General features: G+C 38.9%; 1 protein-coding gene across 3 annotated transcripts in view; it reads right to left on the reverse strand.

Moving 5' to 3' along the window:
• Window positions 1–2,411: 2,411 nt before the first annotated feature.
• DENND5A (DENN domain containing 5A) overlaps window positions 2,412–20,471 on the reverse strand; it is a 66,599-nt gene continuing 48,539 nt past the window's right edge. For 2 of the 3 annotated variants that reach the window (XM_065635342.1, XM_065635340.1), the window contains 13 exons: window positions 20,236–20,388; window positions 19,335–19,439; window positions 17,010–17,094; window positions 15,545–15,629; window positions 14,413–14,541; window positions 10,708–10,829; window positions 8,310–8,455; window positions 7,679–7,797; window positions 6,351–6,532; window positions 5,428–5,510; window positions 4,479–4,602; window positions 3,301–3,469; window positions 2,412–2,626 (listed from right to left, as the gene is read on the reverse strand). In XM_065635342.1, coding sequence (XP_065491414.1) covers window positions 2,443–2,626; window positions 3,301–3,469; window positions 4,479–4,602; window positions 5,428–5,510; window positions 6,351–6,532; window positions 7,679–7,797; window positions 8,310–8,455; window positions 10,708–10,829; window positions 14,413–14,541; window positions 15,545–15,629; window positions 17,010–17,094; window positions 19,335–19,439; window positions 20,236–20,388 — 1,686 coding nt within the window. In that variant the 3' untranslated portion in view covers window positions 2,412–2,442. The remainder of the gene's footprint in view (window positions 2,627–3,300; window positions 3,470–4,478; window positions 4,603–5,427; window positions 5,511–6,350; window positions 6,533–7,678; window positions 7,798–8,309; window positions 8,456–10,707; window positions 10,830–14,412; window positions 14,542–15,544; window positions 15,630–17,009; window positions 17,095–19,334; window positions 19,440–20,235; window positions 20,389–20,471) is intronic. The other variant, XM_065635341.1, reaches the window with a different exon arrangement.

A 20,471-nucleotide genomic window follows, 5' to 3' on the forward strand; every position in this document is an offset into this window, starting at 1 on the left:
CTTTTGCATCTGGACAGCCAGCACACAGGCTGCTGTCACTGGTGGGCAGCTCCATCCTCACGTGCTGGTCAAAGAACCCACCACTGGGGAACCAGCAAACCCCAGCCTGTGTCCAGCCCAGGTATCACCAACTGTCATAATTGAGGCCAAAGAGATCCAGACCAAAGCACGCCATTAAACCAATGGTATTGTTCCACACCAGGTGAATTTGTGTAAAGAGAATAAAGGGGAAAAAAAAGGAAAAACAAAACAAAACCAAACCAACCAACCAAACAAAAAAACCAAAACCATAATTCAGGGTTAATTACCCCATGCAAGATAAAATTAATCTATACTTAACACTATGAAAGACATAATTTTAACATGATCAAGTAATCTGTTAAGGTCAAAATAATGAATCCAACCCTCCATTCTTACATAGACATATCCCCTGTGAAATACACAGGCCTAGTAAAGTCATCTTAAATGTAGCTGAAAGCACTGTAAGATGGGGCGGGGGGTTGCTACTATTAATACATAAATAAGCAATTTGGGGCAAGCATATAAAGATTATCCCAACACATTGAGTTGAATACGTGAAATTCTCAGAATAAAGTACATCTGTTTTCTTTTTGCTCTTGGAAAGCTGGGAGGAAAACAAAACAAACCAAACAAAAAACCACAAACAAAAAGCCCCCAAAAAACAACAACAAACCACCACCAACCTGCACACACAAAATAGTGTGAAATGCTCATGTAAGCTCCAGACTGTGAAACAATTCACACCCACCCAGCACGAGAAGTGGCTTGGACACTGTCCTTGCATCTTCCTAACACTACTGTGAAATCAAAAAAGAATCTTGCTCTGACAAGTAGTGACAAAGGAACATCTCAGTTTAATAATGAAATAAATAGGACAAAAGTTAAAATAGTCAAAAATTTAATGCATGTGCTATACTTAAATTATGGAAATAAGACTATTACAAGATGTGGCTAAGCTGTAGGTAAAGAAAAGGTGCTATAACATTGGATGAACTGAAGAACTTGGACTCTGCTTCTCAAAAGAGAGACAATACTGAGATAAGTTTATACAGTGGAGACCTCAAACACATAGCCCTGAATTTCTGTGATGCTGTTCTTAAGTCACATATTCATTTCAAAGAGATTTTTGTCAGAGGACTCAAATGAACAGAGATGACTTTAGGCATTTGCCAAGTTCCAGATCTCCAATAAACTAAACTTTCAAAATGTTTGTGTTTTATTGTAGAAATGGAATAAAGCTTTCTCTGCTACAAACAAAAGCATCTCAAATGAATCAGACTGTGACAACAGGATCCAAGACATATTCATTAAAAGGAAGAGAAAAAAACCTGACTACTCACTGTCTTAGCAGAAAAATTAAGAAATTCTTATATTTGTTAGTAAGGTATACCATTATTTTTTTATAGGGGCATAAACATCTTTATTTAGTCATCTGGCATTTGGGGAACTCATGTCCCTCTTTATTAGCAGTTAAGAGAATTACCAGCAGCAACCATATCCCAAACTTCAAAAGGCTGGTTCAAGTGGAAACATTTTTGAGTTATGCACAATTATTCCAGGTTTTTAATTTAAGTGGACTGCACTGTAAATTCTGAATTGCAACATAGTATAGCCAGTTGTATCACAGATTTTTTTTTAAAGACAAACTTACAAAACACAATGAAGGTTAAATAAATAAAAAAACATCTGTTAAAAACACCCTTAATGTCTTCTGTGCAATTACGTACCAATATGAAAAATATTACTTTGATCTCTGCACATTTCACGGTTCAGTCTCCCGGATTTCACTAAAAATAATACTGACAACAAAAATAAAGGAAAAGATGATTTGTTGACAAATCAGCGCTTTGGAGCCATTAAAAAGCACACATCAGATTTGTAGTTCCCCTGCAGCAGAACATGACCCAATACGTTAAAAATCAAACATTGGTAATAATGTTAATATATAAAATATTAGTTTAAAAACTATAGAATGGCCTTCTCAGCAGAAATGGAGTGTATATATTGGGGTCTATGACATACAGCATATCTGAAGGCAAGTTCACAGAATGCTGAAAGGCTCACTGCACATTTTCTATGGCAAGGAAATACTGCAGCTTTAAAATAAGCTGCACAATACTCATCTCTATCTCTTTCACATGAAAGTGTGTAAAAAGCAAATCAGCAAATAAACTCTAAAATAGATTTATACCAAAATCCTCTTTTTTACATTGAGTTTACAGCTTCTATCCATTTGCCTGTACTATTTTTTGGAGTTTCCTTGAAGAAAAGTCAAACTTGTGTTTTAGGGCCATGAACAAGTTCACGATACAATGTACTGGCAGACAGAACTTTTGCATACTAACGAGATTCACTCCTTGTTGCTTTTTTTTTTTTTTTTTGGAAGATAGTTGTTTTTTTTTTTTTCTGTGGGACAAGAAGTCAAATATCTATTCCTTTGACAAGAGATGCCTCCAGCGTAATGTTGAACTCCTGCAAGGTCTGCAGCACTCGAATCAAAGAATTCACTAGAGTATGATCCTTGATCAGTGCTATGTCTTCATACATCTGTGCTGTGATCGGGCAGTCTGCAAGCAGGGCGATCCAGTGATGCAGAAGGTGGTCTCTGACAAAGTGGCAATTTGCAATTTGGAAATAAAAATAAAGCTAAGTTAATTTCGCATTTTCACTTAAATTATTTTTATTCTTTGCCTTCTAAACAGACCTCTTCCACATGCTTTTACAAGGTGGGAAAGGGGAGTAAGTTTAAATAGAGAGCATCCATGAGAGATGTGTTTCTAGGCTTTCCACCCCTCACATCAAAAGATAGGGTTCCCAGGAAGCCTGGAAGTCCCAAGCAGGCCCAAAGTCACAAGTCTGCTCCGTTCCCTTGCTGTCAAGAGGCTTCCTAGGTAGTCCCAGCTTCCCTCATACCATGAGTAGGTGCAGGGTGGGGAATTCATCCAGCCATAAACTGGAGAGGCCTCACTGATGGATGGGTTTCTATCTTCCCACCTTCTTAGCTGTACATGAGAGGGAAGCTACTCACACCAGCCTACTACCCTCCTCTGTCAATTCAGCTGCTCAGCTCTTTGGGATACTCAGGTTTGTATCTCAGATTTCCCACATTTCACATTCCTAAGAACTCAGCCAGGGCATGGTTCACTTTGTCCTTCTTTAGTTACATCAAAGAACTGCGTAAGTAACAGTCAAACTGCACAACCCTGCAGTTGTGTGGCTTTATCTTACTAATACGCAACATCTTTTTGACATAATGATAATAATAATAGTTCTTTATACCTGGCTCCAAGACACACCAGCATCTGAAACTTGCCATCCTTCCCAATGTTTCTTGGGGTGTTGTTGATAGCAGTGATAAAGCGACAGAAATTCCTGGCTCTTGTCTGCCAGTTCTCTTCTGGGACCAGTTCATTCTGCTCCAGGGTCTCATAGTATGTTTGTGCTTTTTCTTAAAAGAACAGTGGGAGATAACAAAGCTTCATCAGTGCACATAGCAGTCCTAAAATATCTGAAATATCATTCTTCTGTGCTTGGAATAGTTAGGCACTATGACCTTCAAATTTAGATGACTAAATTTAACACCACCTCAGCATAATGCTTTCCCCATAAGCATGCTTACAAATCCATATGGCTGTCTGATGCCCGTAGTGGACAGTTGGCAAATCAACATAAGTGCAGTTGAAGTTGAAAGGCCTAGATTCAAAGCTCATCCATGAATTTCCTGAATGATTACATCTAGGCATTGCTTTTTCTCTTTGATTCAGTCCTGTGTTCCCCATATGTAAAACTGGGATTCCGCTTCCTTCCCTCTGAACAGTGCTAAAGAGGTTTTAGTATCTACTGAATTTTGAGATATTACAGTAAAATGATGATATAAGGAACAGAGTGATGTCAAAGTACGTACTTAAAACACAAACACTATTAAAACCAATTCATTTTCTAAAAGGTGTTTGTGTACCCAGTTGATTTATTCAGCTCTATGTCCAAGGACCTAGACTATTGTGTTAAAAAATTATGCTTATAACCCCTTTATTACAATGTCCATTAAGTACCAATAGCAGTAGATCCATCTGTTGTGCTTTATAAGGCAATGCAGCCTCTTAAAAATGTGATTTAGTGCTTTGTCTAAGCTCAGTTCAGAACAAGGTTACTATATGCCAGTTTACCACCTTATTTAACTAATTCTTCTTCACTAATAAAGTTTGTTTTACACTATTACTGCCAGAAGGACAAGGTCCAGTTACTGTATTAAGTACAGTGACAACTTTGGTAGAAGACAGATGCTCTTTCTTTCACCAGTACAAGGAGGTAAGAGCTCTCATGGCAATTCAGCTGCCGAGATGCCTCCAAGAAGAATGCTCTTCACATCAGCTGAGATACAGCAGCAACGATAAGGAACTTGGATGGATATGCTTCGACAACACAAACAGGCTCTGGTATGTCTTCCTCACACTTACCTAAAAAGTCCCAAATAAAGACGTTTTTGAAGAGTCTCGGTGATTTAAATCCATGCTGAAACACTTGCTCAAGAGCTGAAACAAGCCCACTTTCTCCACACAGCAACAGCGTCAGACTGCCTCTCTGTCAAGCACACAGAAAACGCACACAATTATTATCTCTGTTTGGAAGCCTGCGACACAAGTGTCTCACGCCTCTATTACTGAAACCAGCTTTCGAATAAAGAGGTGCCCAAAGTTACAGTCTACTGTCAAAGTGGCCCCAGACAGAATGACCCAGTTCTCACAAGTCAAAAATTTCTTGGACTGGCTAAGAACAAGGCTGAAGAAAGCAGTTTCAGGGTCTTGTTGTCACCAGATGAAGCCACAGAAAGGCCAGGATAAAGATCACGAGCAGGTTTTACCCATAATAATGACCACAGTGCTGACAATTAAGAAAATATTCTCCTCTTTTACTGAGTAATAAAGATCACAGGTCCACTGTAGCAGGTGCCTCAGATTGTTTGCTTATAAATAAAAACATTTAATGCAATTTCTAAACCTCAGGAAAAAAGCCAAGTTCCTATTCAGAACATGAACAGGCATAAAAAACCTACCCAGTACTCCATGTAGATACAAAATGCCAGTTAATCCAGAACAACTAAACAGGATGCAACACCCTTGACAGTGGTACGGGTAGAATCCTCAGTAGAATTTGACTAATAACACAATTTCTAAGAATGTTAACATTTAAATTAACAGAATGCTCCACTTAGCAGCAAAACAGAGGTACCTGAGGATGTACCATTCCAACGGTGTAATCTCAGTATCTCATTTGTGCTCCACGTAAGGAATTTTCAAACAGATAGCTGTTCATTCCGTTTAGTTATTTCTGTTATATGTTTTCCAACGCTTACTAATAGGAGTTTTAAGACAGGAGTGTCACTATACAGACAACACAATTCCTCACCTCCTTCTCTGGCTTGTGGAAATGCTTGACAATACCGTTGACAGCTTCACCAATAGCTTCTTGTATCTGACCAGTATTTAACTCTGCAAAATACAAAAATATATCCAGTCACTTTGTAATGGCTTTCAAAAAATGTATCTGTGCATGAGCAATAAGGTATACCACAAAAAAGGAAGAGGAGCGCGAAATAGTATAACCTATGCTGTTGGTGAAAAGGTGCTGGACTATGGGTAATAGAAATCCAATTCTACTGTGGAGGAGGTAGAAATTTAGATGGTTTGTTTTTATATTGAAGTTAACACTGTGACGTTTCAACACAACAACAGCTGGAAAGGTTGGGTTTTTTTTACATATCACGTGACTTTTCAGACCAGGGCCCAAAGCTAAGAAAAGATGTGCTTTGTTTAGGACCACCAAACCTGGGCATCCTGGAAATAACTCCTGTGATGGTTTCACTGTAAACCCAGGCACGCTTGAGAGCAAAGTAACCACCTGATTTATCTGGAATAAGACAACCGCAGACCAGTGATCTCAACAGAAAAATGAAGCCCATGAACAGAAACCACTAGCAAGCTTTTTCATTCCTGAAGGATAGAGACAGGACAGCAAATTTCTACCTTCCTCCACAGCATTCATTCCACAGATGAAGGACAAGAATACAAAAAACTAGGGCAGCTAAGCACTGGACCAGGAGTCCAAAGACATCTTCCTTCTGTCCTTGGAAACTTTCAAAACTTGAGTAGACCGAACAGGTAGCTCAGGATTGTAACTCAGAAGTTAGCTGGACTTTGAGCAGGGGTTTTCACAGGTCCTCTCCAACCTACAGTTCTAAAACACAAGAAAGCCTACAGTGCTGTTTGCAAGCAGCTCTCCTCAGGTGATAATGCAGAATAGTATGAGCCAAGACATGCCCCACCACTCACTTGGCTTATTGTTTGGCGATATAGTGACAAATCTTCTGATCATGCTTGGTGACTGCTGCAAAGGAGGGGTTCGGCACTGCCGCTCATCAGCCTCCGTGTGGGAAGTCAGCAACTCTCCCACCAGGATCCTCTCTAAGCTGCCATCATCCATTCCCTTGCCAAGCCACCTTCCACAGGGAAACCTAAGAACATAAAGGAGATATTTGAATCAAGACCTTCAACTCAGATTCAATTCCATGCCGTAGACTTTAAACTGCAGTTGCATAAAACCCAAATTCTGCTAGTATAGTTATTAGAAATACTTCACTCATCTAGCAACAGAGTCTTGGTTTTGGCATTTGCCAGCAGAGGGAGCAAAAGTAAAACAGCTTTGCAGTTCTAAGTTTTGTGCTAAATGTCGCACTGGATGATCCGCAAAGCAAATAGTGGCAGATTTTGTCTCGTGTCCTATATGTAGCATATGATTTCAGGGCTGAAGACAAAAAAGAGGTAGAAGGGGAAGACCTACTACACACTATAGATGGGTTGTGAAATACACTTTTGCTTTCATTGCAGGCCAGCCACAAAAAACCTTCAAACATATCCTTAAATGGCAAAACACCAACACATATATTGAAATTGGGATATTAAATCGGACGTGGGCTCACTTGCTCATTGTCACTTTCTATGAACCAATGTTGATGTCAGTTTAAACAGCTTAATCAGAAAACTGAACAGCATTCAAAAATAGAATCTTGTCTCTTCATTTAATTACAAACAAACTGTCATGGAGAACTGAGTGGACTCACCTGCCAGTTTGTCATCAACATGAGCCTGACAGTTTCTCTAAACAAAGGACAAGGCATCAAACTATGCTGTACCTAACAAATAAATTTAATTCATTTCTTTACTTTCACTATGCAAACACAGGTTTCTAACCCTCATAAGCCCTTGTGCTCCAGTTTCTGTCCAAAGGCCTCTCCTATAACATCTAGAGCACTCAACACAAAATACCACCCATATTTGGTAAGCATCAAGCTCTAACTTGCTATTTCTTCCTTGGGCTCAAGGCAGATTATTTTTAAGATGCACAATAGTGAACTCATCTTCTTCACCAATGTTTTGAGGCTAGATGTGAGCATCTGCAAACCAAAAAGTCTGTTTAATTTTGTAAGAATCATGACTTGTTTAATGCCAGAAGCCAAATGACCTTTCTATGCCTTCAGGTAACGGCAGCCGTAGACACAGCATCCCGGGAGGTAAGACCTTTCTAATCAAACAAGTCCTACTGTGCCAGCTCCCTGCAGAAATTCTACTTACCCAACAGGAAATGTCAGGATGATACTTACTTGTAAGTATGCCCTGTTATTTCATTTCTGACCATAACATATTCCACTAGCCACTTGGCATACAGCCCTGAATTATCATGTCCTATTTGCACTGTGGTCAGTTTTCCCAGGTTCTGGCACTGCAAATTAAACAAAGAGTTTGTCAGAGTAAACTGAAAGAGACAGGGAATCAGAAATGTAGTTGTCCTTTTCTGACTGCATGATTGATTCTGGGCTTTTTAGTGGTAGGTTGCTTTGTTTTGCTAAATACTATTCTGATGAGCAGAGATAATATCAGTTGAACTAGATTTTTCCCATTAAATTTTACCCAATGTGCACACACACAAAAATCAGAGGAGAGTGACTTATTTGCTTCCAACAGAAGAGGATATGACACCTCCAGCCATCACAACACAAAGTTATACTATAAAGAAAGCCTTGTCCATCCTTGCACTAAGGATTTGTCAGTCATTTTGCTCTGTATGTTATTAAATATAGATCAAATTTGCCATGTACAGGCAGAGGAAGAATTTGCAATTCACCACATAGACTAAAGATATGAAATGTATGGCAAGATGGTACAGCTAGAGGAGAATTTAAAACTGAACAAACAGAACATCCAAAGCACTTTTTTGTATCAAGCAATACAAACCTCAAAAGTCATTTCTAATATATTCCTGGGAATCTGCAGGACTCCTGTTTCACCCAGTTCTCCCGAGATACAGATCCAAGGATTGGCTGTAAACATTGAGCCACCAAGTTTCTTGCTAGGAACAATCAATATATGGTATGGTATCACTGCAAACACAAGAAATAACACTTCAAAAATGAAGAAGGGTAATTATGTAACCTCTTTAATGAAGAGAGGCGGGGAAAGATATGTCATAAAATAATTCCGCAGTACCATGAAATGTTAAAACAACATCAGCACTGCTATTTTAATCATGCTAACACTTGCACACTAAGCACTGATTGACAATCAGGAAGTGTACACATAACCAGTTATTAATAATCAGAGCTGATAGAGAAACACTGTCAAGTGAAAAAAGAAATATGGATGGAATAATGTCTTCATACGGGTATAAAAATTTTTCATTCACCAGCTTCAAAACATGTAATGAAGATGGTTACTTGTCCCCAGCTGCAAGACAAAAACGACAGAATATTCAGGTGTCCAGGACTACACTGTAACTCGGCATGCAACTCAATGCTCAACTCCAAACTGCCTGCGTTTGCGTGTGCAGGCGTGCACACTACACAACTAACACCGATTCCTGCTCAATTACTAACCAAAGCCTTTGTTAGCAGGGTTTGCTTGCAGCAGCATTCGCTACTGTGGCCGAACAAATCCAGTGAAAATACATTATAATGCTGCGAGCTTCTCTGTAACACGTTGCTCTTAGTTATACGCCAAGATTTCTTGATTTTAAAAAGAATAAAAAACTTTCCCCCCTCAACTGGCACCACACATGCTCAAACACCTTCTGGTCCCCTGGTTTTCCAGGGACTAGTCCAACACGGTATCACCGGAGTTACAGTCCCTCCCCTGACTCGGGAGGCACGTGCTCCTGAGGAAGTGCGTGTGCTCTTCCATCACCTAGTGTCTCAGGCACAACCCTCTATTAACCAAACCTTGATAACAAAATCCAACTATCTGGATGGTCATTGGGTTTCTTGGCAATCTGCCCTTCTTTTATAGTGCATAAACAGATTACAGTTAGGGCTTTTCCGCTGAGGTGTTTAATACATTTTTCCCTCAATGTCTCCTCAGCTGTCAGTGCCCTCAAGAAAGCATTCGGTGGTTGGATTTTCTTAAAAGCTGGATGCTCGTAGCATTTAAGAATGAATTAAAGTGTTTCCCTTTTTATTTTCTGTGATGATAGTCTTAAAGTGACAATTTAACTGCATCCAGCAGACTGGATTTTAGCATTGTCCAGAACTTGCCCACAAGATCAAAAACAATTTTGCTCAGACATCTGCCCGCTTTGTCTTTCGTATACACAAATATGGATCATAACGTACCATCAAGGGTGATTCTTACCCTGGGGCCAGAGAGGTCCTTTCACATAACCCCACCCCCAGTTTTACATGAGAACTCTGTAACACACTTAAGCATCAGCAACAACAGGTTAAAAGTTTCTCTAGGGCATCTTTTTTTTTTTAATTAAAAAAAAAAAGTTCTTCAATGGGTGCAGAGTTCTGACGCAGCCCTCAATGGGAATTTCATTGTTATCCCAAACTCAGACACAAGCATATGGGAAAGTAGGCTAAGCATGGAAAAGGGCAAGTTTTTTTGTTTTATTTTGAATTCCTAGCATGTGCTAAGTTAATATTTTTACCTTGATAATGAATAATACATACTGTTTTGTTTAGTACGATGCAAACAAGCCCACCACAAAATTTTCAGTTGAGAACTCTTGCCCAATTAAAAGGATTCAAGCTGCATGTTTTACCAAATTAGAAACAAAAGCCTTTAGTGATGCACAGACACACCACTGCCCAGCAGGGAGGACTGCAGAAATAGTGATACAACATACACAGATGGACACTAGGAAGAAAGCAGAACAATCTTCTTGGAGAAGAGGAGACTGAGAGGTGACCTCATCAATGTTTATAAATATATAAAGGGTGGGTGTCACGAGGATGGAGCCAGGCTCTTCTCGGTGACAACCAACAGTAAGACAAGGGGTAATGGGTTCAAGCTGGAACACAAGAGGTTCCCCTTAAATTTGAGAAGAAACTTCTTCTCAGTGAGGGTGACGGAACACTGGAACAGGCTGCCCAGGGAGGTTGTGGAAGTCTTCTTCTCTGGAGACATTGAAAACCCGCCTGGACGCCTTCCTGTGTAACCCCACCTAGGTGTTCCTGCCCTGGCAGGCGGATTGGACTAGATGATCTTTCGAGGTCCCTTCCAATCCCTAACATTCTGCAATTCTGTGATTCTGTAATTACATCTTACATTAAGGCATGTTGGTCAGAGCTGCTTAGAATTTTGGATAAGGACCCAACCAAATCTGGAAATCAGAGTTCCAGGGAAAGCAAATACTCACAGATTGTTGTGAAAACATTGGTAAAGCAAAAGTAATCAACAGCGTTGAATGACAGGAGATGATATAAGAATTGTTCTTTCTCATCATCACAGCGCAGGAATGCATAACGCTTGTAGAGTTTTCTGACAAAGCAAAACAAATAATCTGTCATAGTAACAAGATCCATTCAGTGAAATGTTTTCTATTGTGCATATTTATCAGGTAAACTATGAAGACTGTGCAAGTGATTACAAATGACAAGCGATACTGGTAGAGCCAACAGTATTTAATGTGCCAAGATATGTCGAGAGACTGCAAGTCTGAAGTCTCCCAAGTGCATCAGTCCAGTACTTCACACTACTTTCTACTCCCCAAAAGCAAAGTTTAGGGTGGTCTTAGGGTCTTCTCCTACCTCCTGTTCCTAGGGAACAGCTTCACTGTACACAGCTCCTGACATAAGCAAAATCAGAAATATGCAAAGGTGGCCTAAAGTCCTACTGTTCCCTTCTACCAGGTTGCAAACTCTTTGCTAGGACTGCAACGCCACACAGAACTGTGACTTCTTTTAAGTGGGAATATCAAAAGATGTCTCTCAGTAGCTGTCTCTCACTAGTGGAGACACTAACACCTCTGCACAAGAACACACTGTAAATGGAAACAATCTTATACACTTATTGCAATGACTCAAACACATTAGAGAATTTAACACTGCAAGACTTGGAATTGAGAAACCTTGAAAAGAATTTACAATCTCAACCTTTTCAAGTGCAACTTTTGACGGGAAAAATACTCCTAAACTTACTCACTTGTACATAGCAATCTGCACTATTTTTGTTAATTATGCAAAAAATAAATAATGCTAGTGTTGGTGAATAAACATAAAAGAAGAGCATGCCAAGACACATCAAAATCCAACTGACACTAGAGGAATATTCCAAACATCACGAATGCATGAATTAGGTGTTAGAAATGCTGACACGGCCATGGATAGGTTGTTCCTGCCAGGAGGGCGTCCTGACAACTCCCCTCAGTTTCAGATATCAGTTACCAAAAAAGTCAGCAAGTGACTCACAAGCCAGAAATTTGCAAAACAAATCAATGATGATTCACACACACACATTCTCACTTACATAACAAACATAACACTAGGGATTGACAGGAAATGTTCAATGGAAATAAAGATACTGATGAGCCTCAAATCAACATAACCTGCCTGTAGCCACGAGAGCAGCAAACCCACAAAGGTCTCATGAGTGACCCTGTCCATGCTTCATTCGAACAGCCTGAACCACATATTTAGACAGCCTGTCCACAAGGGTATGTGCCGTCCTGCCTTTTCAAAATGTAAGATTTCTCAGTTTACTTGTGCACGTACAGGTCTCAGGGGAGTGAAGCTATGTGATTTCCTTCTGTTTCCTAACTCTAGTCCCTTCGCAGACTAGAAAGAAACCAAACGTTTCAGTTTTCTTATTTTTTTTAGCAAATACCAAATGAAGAGTTTAACCAAAATATCTATCAGTTTCTTCAGAAAAGAACAATGCACAATCATGTTAATTGTACAATGGCAGAAGTTGCACAATTACTTTCAGTACCTCACTGAATGTGGCACTGCTTCCTCTAAAAACAAATGAAGAATACTTTAAATCCCTGCTGCCTAGAACACCTTTCTTCAAGTAGGATATGTAAATATGCAACACAAAGCACATAGGATTACAAAGAATTGACGTCATTCCTGTGCAAGTCGCTCCTTTGCTTGTCACCTTTATTTTAAACATATTTTTGCTGCTGTCTCACTCTGTCCTAGAGAATCAGAATGTGTGACAGATGAACAGTGCATTGGCCAATGGTAAGAAAGTTAGGGGTTTTATCTTTTTTTTTTTTTTTTTTTGGTGGGTGGGGGTGTAGAGTGTGGTGGTGTGTGGTGAGTCCTCTCACAGCACTTGTTCTGCAAGGCACAAGCACTGCTAAATTTAACCTGATCTGGACTGTTGACTTCACTGGAGAGGCCTAACCTTAATTTAGAGACACAGGTAGATTTATTAGCTGTTCTCACTCTGTCCTTCAGCTTTTTCTTGCTCGTTCTTGGAAGGCCGCAGCTTCACCAGAAAGTCCAACACAATTCAATACGAGGCAAATCTCAAATAATTCACAGTTGGGGTTTGGGGAACTGGGGGAGGGATGTAATTTTTTTATAAGGTGGTGTGAGTGGGAGGAGAGGAAAAGAAGAATAGACAGCAGAGGTTAAGCTTTCTCCAGAAAGAAGTCTTCAATTAAAGCTGATGACAATTACTAGGGTCCATACAAAAGAACCTTTAATTTCCACAGAGCTAACTGTATATCCAACCTTATCAGCAATACATTTTTTTTTTCTGCACAGGTTATGCTAAATAAACCTCAAATTGTTACTCCTAATACAATCAGTATTAAATATGGCCTGTACTCTGATTTGTGTAACTATTTACAAAATAATTATTTATGTTTACAAAGATAATAAAATGCATATGTGCTGTGGGCATCACTAAGTCTTTGCGCTGACCATTTCTCCTTCTGTATTTCAAGATGTGTACTTACAAGAAGCACTAACACTTTTGACAGAGTTTAAGCCAGCAATATTTGGAACTCCCTCCAGGTTTAAGTCCACAGTTTTCACTCACATGCCCCTCCCCACCCACTTCATATACTTCTCCCATTTTCTTCCTATAGTACATTTACTCTTCAAATAGTGTTTTGGGTCTCAATGGTTGGGTTTTTTCATAATTTATTTATGACTTCCTATACAAGGAATTGAAAGTCACATATTTTGAAATGTTTAGGAGAAGTAATAAAAACAAAAAATTTATCATTATAGCAAACATTTTACTATTACGAACGCAATTCACCTTTTGTTCTTAAGCAGGCTATAAATGCAAAAACTTTACTGTGTAGAAAGGAGAAACAAAGCTGAGACACTGTCATTTTGATCTAGACATGTATACGATCATGCTCAGAGAGATTTAGATGGAAGACTTCAAAAGATCACCAGATCTCATTTTGAGCTTTCTGCCCCAAAATGAAATGCAAGAACTGATCATTACAGCCTTCCTAGTCACCCTCAGAGTACTGCATGTACACCATTCATCCACTCTCTTAAACCACACCAGAAGTTTCTTTTAACTGCATTATTTTACTTGGCATTGGAAGGAGTTACAAGAAAGTTTCAGATCTGGAGAGAGAAGTGAGAAGCTAAGGAACAGTCACTTTGAGGCACACTAACAAGAACCACAGAAGCACATCTGGTTGTGCCTTCACACTCTTCATATTGTGACAGAACTGCATACAAGGACTTAAGCTTGACTTCGTGTGTTTTCGTAATGCATGACAAACAATCAAAGGAAAATAAAGTATCCCACAGTTATAGAAAGGGGGCCAAGATAAAAACTTGACTCAGCAAAGTAGTGGTGTTTGGACTTACACCCTATTTAATCCCTAGTAAATTTTGAAGATTTCACCTCAAAGTCGCACATTGTCTACACTGACAAAACTGATTCTGTATCTGAAAAACCCCAGCACTGAACCACAACTCCCAAATAGCTCATACACAGGTGAGACATGCACGGAAGGCTGGTTTGTTCTATGCCTTTTGCACACTGCTGAGCGGATGGAAGAATAGGCACTTCTTGGTTTTTGAAGTCAAACAACTAAACAGGCTTAATTTTTAAAAGCTTTGCCCAAGATAAACCATCTTACTTTGTGAGTTCATGATCTGAAAGCAGCTGTTTTAAATGCCTAGAAAGCAACTTCTTTTCCATGGAGAGACGAACCCAGGCTCTGGCCTTGCCAACATCTGTTTTGATCTCACTAATGTTCTGGATATGCCTGAAAAGAAACAAAAATAAAGACAACGCTCAGTATTTTCAAAGTGTGACAGTTCTGTTGAACCAACATAGGCTAAAGAAGGAATTTTCCCAAGAATGCAAAATATCAGGCAAACTACTGGAAAAAGGGGCATTATCACCTTAATATTCAGCAGTATCTAAATTCCTTGCGTATCTAGCTGAAAAAGAATAAGAGCCTGAAAAGGAAAAATCTGCAATGCAGTGCCCTATTTACAAAATTCCAAACCAGGCCCATTGCATCACATGATGTAAGAATCGTTCTGAACCTTATCACTACAATATTTATGGCTGAGTGCTCTGGAAAATTAAATACTGTCTTTGCATGCTCAGTAGTAGCTTTTCTCGCATACAAGACACAAATGATATATTTTGAAAGGACAAGCATGTCCCTTGAAAATCCTCAGCTCATTCCTCCCCACTGAAGAAATTAGATGTTGGTAAGGAAAATGGAGGAAAGAAAAATCCTTTCAAAGTTAATGTACAAATTCTGCATATTGTTCTTGGATGTACTGAAAAGAGGGCATTGAGAAGTTATAGTTTTATTCACACTACAGTACTCCATGCTAGATAAACCCATTCTTTAGATCAAACAAGTTATTTAAGCTGCTTTCTTCGCTGAGAAGCAAGAATGAGCTCAGAGCTATGCAACCAACTTGGCAATGACTGAAAAAATACATATGCTACAGCTACATCTCTGTGGAAACAAAACAATACAGAACACTTACAAAAAAATGAAAACTGTGTCAGGGTATTTCTATAAGCTAGTAGCTGTGACAACATAAAATCTCCTCAGTATGAAACATGTTTTTGTAAAGGTCAATGAAAAGGTTGCAGTATGTGCTTTAAGAGAGTGCAGCAGGTTCTTTCCCACATACCCCTCCTGACATATGAAACAGACTTTTCCGCATGGTACACACTACACACAGCAACAAGTATGCAAATCTCACAGGTTTTCTGTGTTGGTTATAATTGTTTAAACTCACCTCATATCCTGGACAAGAGAGATTCTAAGAGGTGACATGGCTGGACTGGTATCAGATTTTCTCCTTTCTGAATCAAGAAGTATTCCTAGATTCAGAAGAACAGAATTTCTTGTCAGTAGAAATCCATCTAGAGGGTTTTAAATCAATATTAAAAAAAGAAGATGAATTAACACCAACTTGCACTCTTGCATTATTGACCACTCACTGCTTTGTGAAGATATTGTGGCATACTTCCACTTCAAATGACATGAAAATCCAATATGCTACACAGACGGTTATGCAGCTCAGCATTCACTGAGCATTAACAGATCAATGAGCTTAGATTCAGCTGAAATTGGTATGACATCAAATGGCTTAAGACATATACTAATCAAGTATTATTTTCTAAAGACGTAGTAAAACTGGCACTGTTGGCACCAGAACAGTGTTCGACATGTTTTACTCAGTACACCATACGTCATATGTTTAACTAATCTATCACTTTGCACATTCTTGTAACACCACTACTTTTTAAAATAGCATATTTTGGAGTTGTTTAAGCAATAGTATTACTCTCATATTTCAAATCCACTCTAGAATCAAGTTGTATATTAAATACAGTCCCTGTCATCAATCCTAAGTTAGAAAGCATAAAAATGATGGCAACTTCAGTCTGATGTGCAAAAACGCTACGGACCAAGTAACATTCAGGAGACCTTAACACTTTCCAAACATTTTTTTTTTATGCTTACAGGACTGTGTGCATGTTAGTAATGCTCAGCTCCTTGCCTACAGCAACTTTAAAAAAAAAAAAAAAAAGAAAAAGGCACCCACCACCTCCCCAAAGCCATTGTTGTCTCCAAAGTTATCCCATATGCCCCCATCAGACACAAGATGTAGTGTTTAAAAATTACATTAATAACCTTAGAAACAGGTTATCAGTGGATCTTATGTGCAATTATTTTTTCTGCAACACTTGATATAACAAAAATTAAAATATGTTTCTTCAGAGTTTTTTATATTTTTTTAAATGTCTTTTAAACAATAAGCCTACTGTTCAGTTGTTTTTCAAGAGAGGATGCAAAACTTCAGGATGTACAGCACAATTTTATAGGCTTGTACTTCTTTACTACCCCCATCCATAACATAATATGCTTTGCCAGTCCTTAAGTGACTATGTGCCATGTGGAGAATGGTATACTGGAGCAATCTATTTTAAAGCCTATCTTCAAAACATCAGACAATTCTGGTATCTGTTTACTGCAGTTGTCAGATACCAGACCAAAGCAAGTGGGTTGAATCCAAACAAGCTTATTTTTCACGAAGTATATTGAGACAATACACCAGGTCCATATTAATTCTGTAGCGGATAGAATACTTGATTCAGTTACACTGAGTGAAGGGTATTTCCAAGGAAACAATCTGTGCATCATGCAAATTTGCAGGCAGGTTTTTATCATCTTCTGCCAGCAGAAGCCAGTCTTACCTGAGGTACTGAAGCTGCCTGATGTAGCTTTTCTCTGTCTGTTTTCTAGGTAGTGTAGCAGATGAGACCACAAAGCAGACTTTCCCTAAAATTAAGAAAAAAAAATAGTTAAAGAAATTGCTATCAGCTGAATTTAAAAAAAAAAATTTAAATCATCATTGAAAGTATCAGCCATTACAAAAACTTGCTTTAAATGTGTTTCATCCTACAAAGTCATTGGTAAAAAACCAAAAATTAGATAAGTTGGTGGTGCTCAGGAGCTGTAAAAAGGTTAAGAAAGAAAAGCATGAGTCAGACTACTGGGATTTAATGATTCTGGTAACAGGATAAAGTCAATTGAACTTCACTTCTCATAGTTCATTAACATGACAAGAAAACAATTAAAGGCTTGTAAAACACTATGTACAAGTAGAGTTCTAAGTCTGAGGCCGTAACCTGTACAGCGTGTCTTTCCCTCCCTGCCTCTCCAGCAGTGAAAAGACAGGGATACTCAGCCAGCCTGAGGAAACCATCTTACACCCAGAGCAAGTCTTGTGCATCTGTCCCCTTCAGGGTAATTCAGGGCTGTAGATGCACACTGTCGGTTTTCACAACCAAAAAAAATCCCCCTCAGTTTCATCAGGCAAAGGACTTGGCTAATCACACACACAGGAAGAAAAGACAACTCAAAACACAAGCAGGAAAACAAAAGCTTTTCAGCAAGAATGCTCCAACACTACACATTATAAAACCAACTCAAAAGTTAAAATTTGGGATGTAGATAAATCCATCAAATGATGTTATAAGGTGCACCTTGCTCATTATGTTGCTTGCTTAAACCTCTGGTGGCTTAAAGCAGAGAGTGAGGAAATCTTTCACTGGGAAACTAAAAAGATTTTTGTATTCATCCTAAAATATTCTGCATGATAAAGGAAAAGCTTGTAAAGCCACAGAAAGGCAGCAGTAATTGAACAGGGGCTCTCCAGCACATTAACTGGAAATACTTACAGAGGAAATTAATTAGTATAGTATTACTTATCATCTTCCTAAATTAATATATTAACTTGAAATCGCAGTAAAGATTTAGCAATTCTGCATTTCAGAAAAGCAGTCATGTCATAAAAGCCATATTTTTATTTACAACTTTGTGCAGAAAGAAATCATGACTATAAAGTAACAGCTGTCAATTCAGCACCATCAGTGCCATCTAAAACCATGTCAGTGCCTGCCTGGAGGTGCAGTAATTATGATTCAACTCTGAATTTTTTTAAACTATATTTAAAAATTTCTAAACACTTCAATCCTGAAGCTCACTACAGTTGACATAAAGAACCAAAGACCATGAGGGATTATTCCCGAAGTTGTATGCCTCCAGAAGAGGAGGTGTCTGTAACAACTGTGTTGAAAGAAATTTATTAAAAATATTCAGCGGTGAAGATATAAAAAAATCCAGAGAAGCTCAACGCCTCATGTGTGTACGTGACAGATATAACACCAAAAGCCAAAACAGTAAGTCTTATAAAAACATAAAAAGAGAGCATGAAAAATGTCAACCAGGGAACAGTCACATCCAAAGTGGGATTTCTCTCAATAAATACACACATGCACACACAGTCTAGTGTTCAGCGACTAGCTGCCATGGCAAGGAGAACCGCAACAGATCACATTAAGCAGCAAACAAAGGATCCTGCAGCACACAGATGTCAACAATCATGATGAATGTAAGAAGTCATGCAGTATCTATCTGCCCGCTTCCTTTACCATCATGTTACTCTCCTTTAACTTCACCAAATAGCAATGATGATGCAAGCTGTATCTATAAGGGAAAGGAACACAGCTTAAGGAAAGCAGCGGGACAGCGAATGGGCAAGGGAATAACTAAGGCCTTCTGAAAGTTCAGGCTACTTCAGTCATTAGACTCTACATCCAACAACATTCCTTGCATCGTTCTGGGCAAAGGAAGGTGTGGATTTACTGTCCACACCAAAGAATCAGTAGGCAGCTAATGTAGGACTATCAGGGCTCATCAGCAGGGAAAAGGTAAAAGCAGGGATTGGTGGAAGGAAAGTCATCCTCATTACTATGGTTAATTGAGAAAAAAGAGTCTTCCTTGGCTCATTATTGAAAAATAAAATCAATGTATAAAACAGCAGACTTTTGCATATTTAATAAAGGCCAAAGCACACAGATAATTGGTCGTGCTTTTTTTTTTTTTTTTTTTAACTGTGGATCATAATATGAGATACACCGTACTTCCTCCATCAGGCCTCTATTATATTCCACCACTGTATTTATTCCACCATTCAGCACTGTTTGCCAACATCTGCAATCAATCAAAGCATTAACCTTATGGAGGGTTGGCCGTCTGGTGGTCTGAAAGGCCCAAATCTGAGTTGAAGCAGAGTATAGTGATGCTCTGTCTTCTAAGACGAAAGCAGTACAGCTTCTATCCTAAGTGATATACAAGAGGGAAGGGAGAGAATCACATGATAAATCTTCACATAGAGAACTGCTATATAGTTTGAAGGACAGCAGATTTAAACACTGGCGCTTGGCTGCTGGGAACAGAGATACTGAATTACAGTTTTCTGGATTACATACATTTATTCTGCACATTCTTTTTAAAAAAAAGTTATAACCATCACTGTTCTTGCTATTCCTCTGTACAAAGGAGAAGGCAAATGCCTTCCAAACTCCACCTAATCCCACAAGTGACTCCAAACAGAAGAGCACAACAAACAATTATTAATTTCATATGAAAAACAACACCTCTAACTAGTGATCTTGTAACATCACTTAACTATCCGTACATTATTCAGGAAGAACTGAAATAGCAAGGGTTTTACTCTTAAAAACTAAATTAGCCTTTGCGAAAACAAATGCCCCGTATCCCATTTACAGCATCTTTAGCATGTGCTGCCTTATAGTCTATGCAACTTCAACAACAAGAGTAAATAGTTTTATTTACCATCCTGTAAAAAACCAAACAAACAAAGAAAAAAAACACTCGTCTTCCAAGAAGCCATCTGTGGAACACATCTACATGTGCACTTGCACATACACCAGAGCAAAACAGCAGACAACAAGGGGCCAGTATCTGACATAACGAAGGCGGCGAGGACAGACACACAAGTATTTAACACATCTATATACACAAAACAGGTATCCTCTGAGAGCGAAGAGAGAAGAACTTAACGTGACTGTAGGAAAGTGCACTCTGCAACATACAGGAATGTTTGTTCCTCACCTGTTTGACTTGCAGACCGTGGCTCCATATCCTTTCTAAGAGGTCACACAGACTGGCTATCAGGGTATTCTCTTCTACACCTGTGATATTCACTTCACCGTGACCTAGCTCCACAGCTTCTCGACCCATTTTTTCAACCAACATCCTCTTGGTCTCAAAAAGGACAAGGCAAACAAGAGTTAATTCTTTCCACAGAACTTCCAAGATCACTTACACTTTTTAAATGACCAAGAAAG

Source organism: Caloenas nicobarica, chromosome 5, assembly GCF_036013445.1.
Source record: "Caloenas nicobarica isolate bCalNic1 chromosome 5, bCalNic1.hap1, whole genome shotgun sequence".
Lineage (NCBI taxonomy): Eukaryota > Metazoa > Chordata > Aves > Columbiformes > Columbidae > Caloenas > Caloenas nicobarica.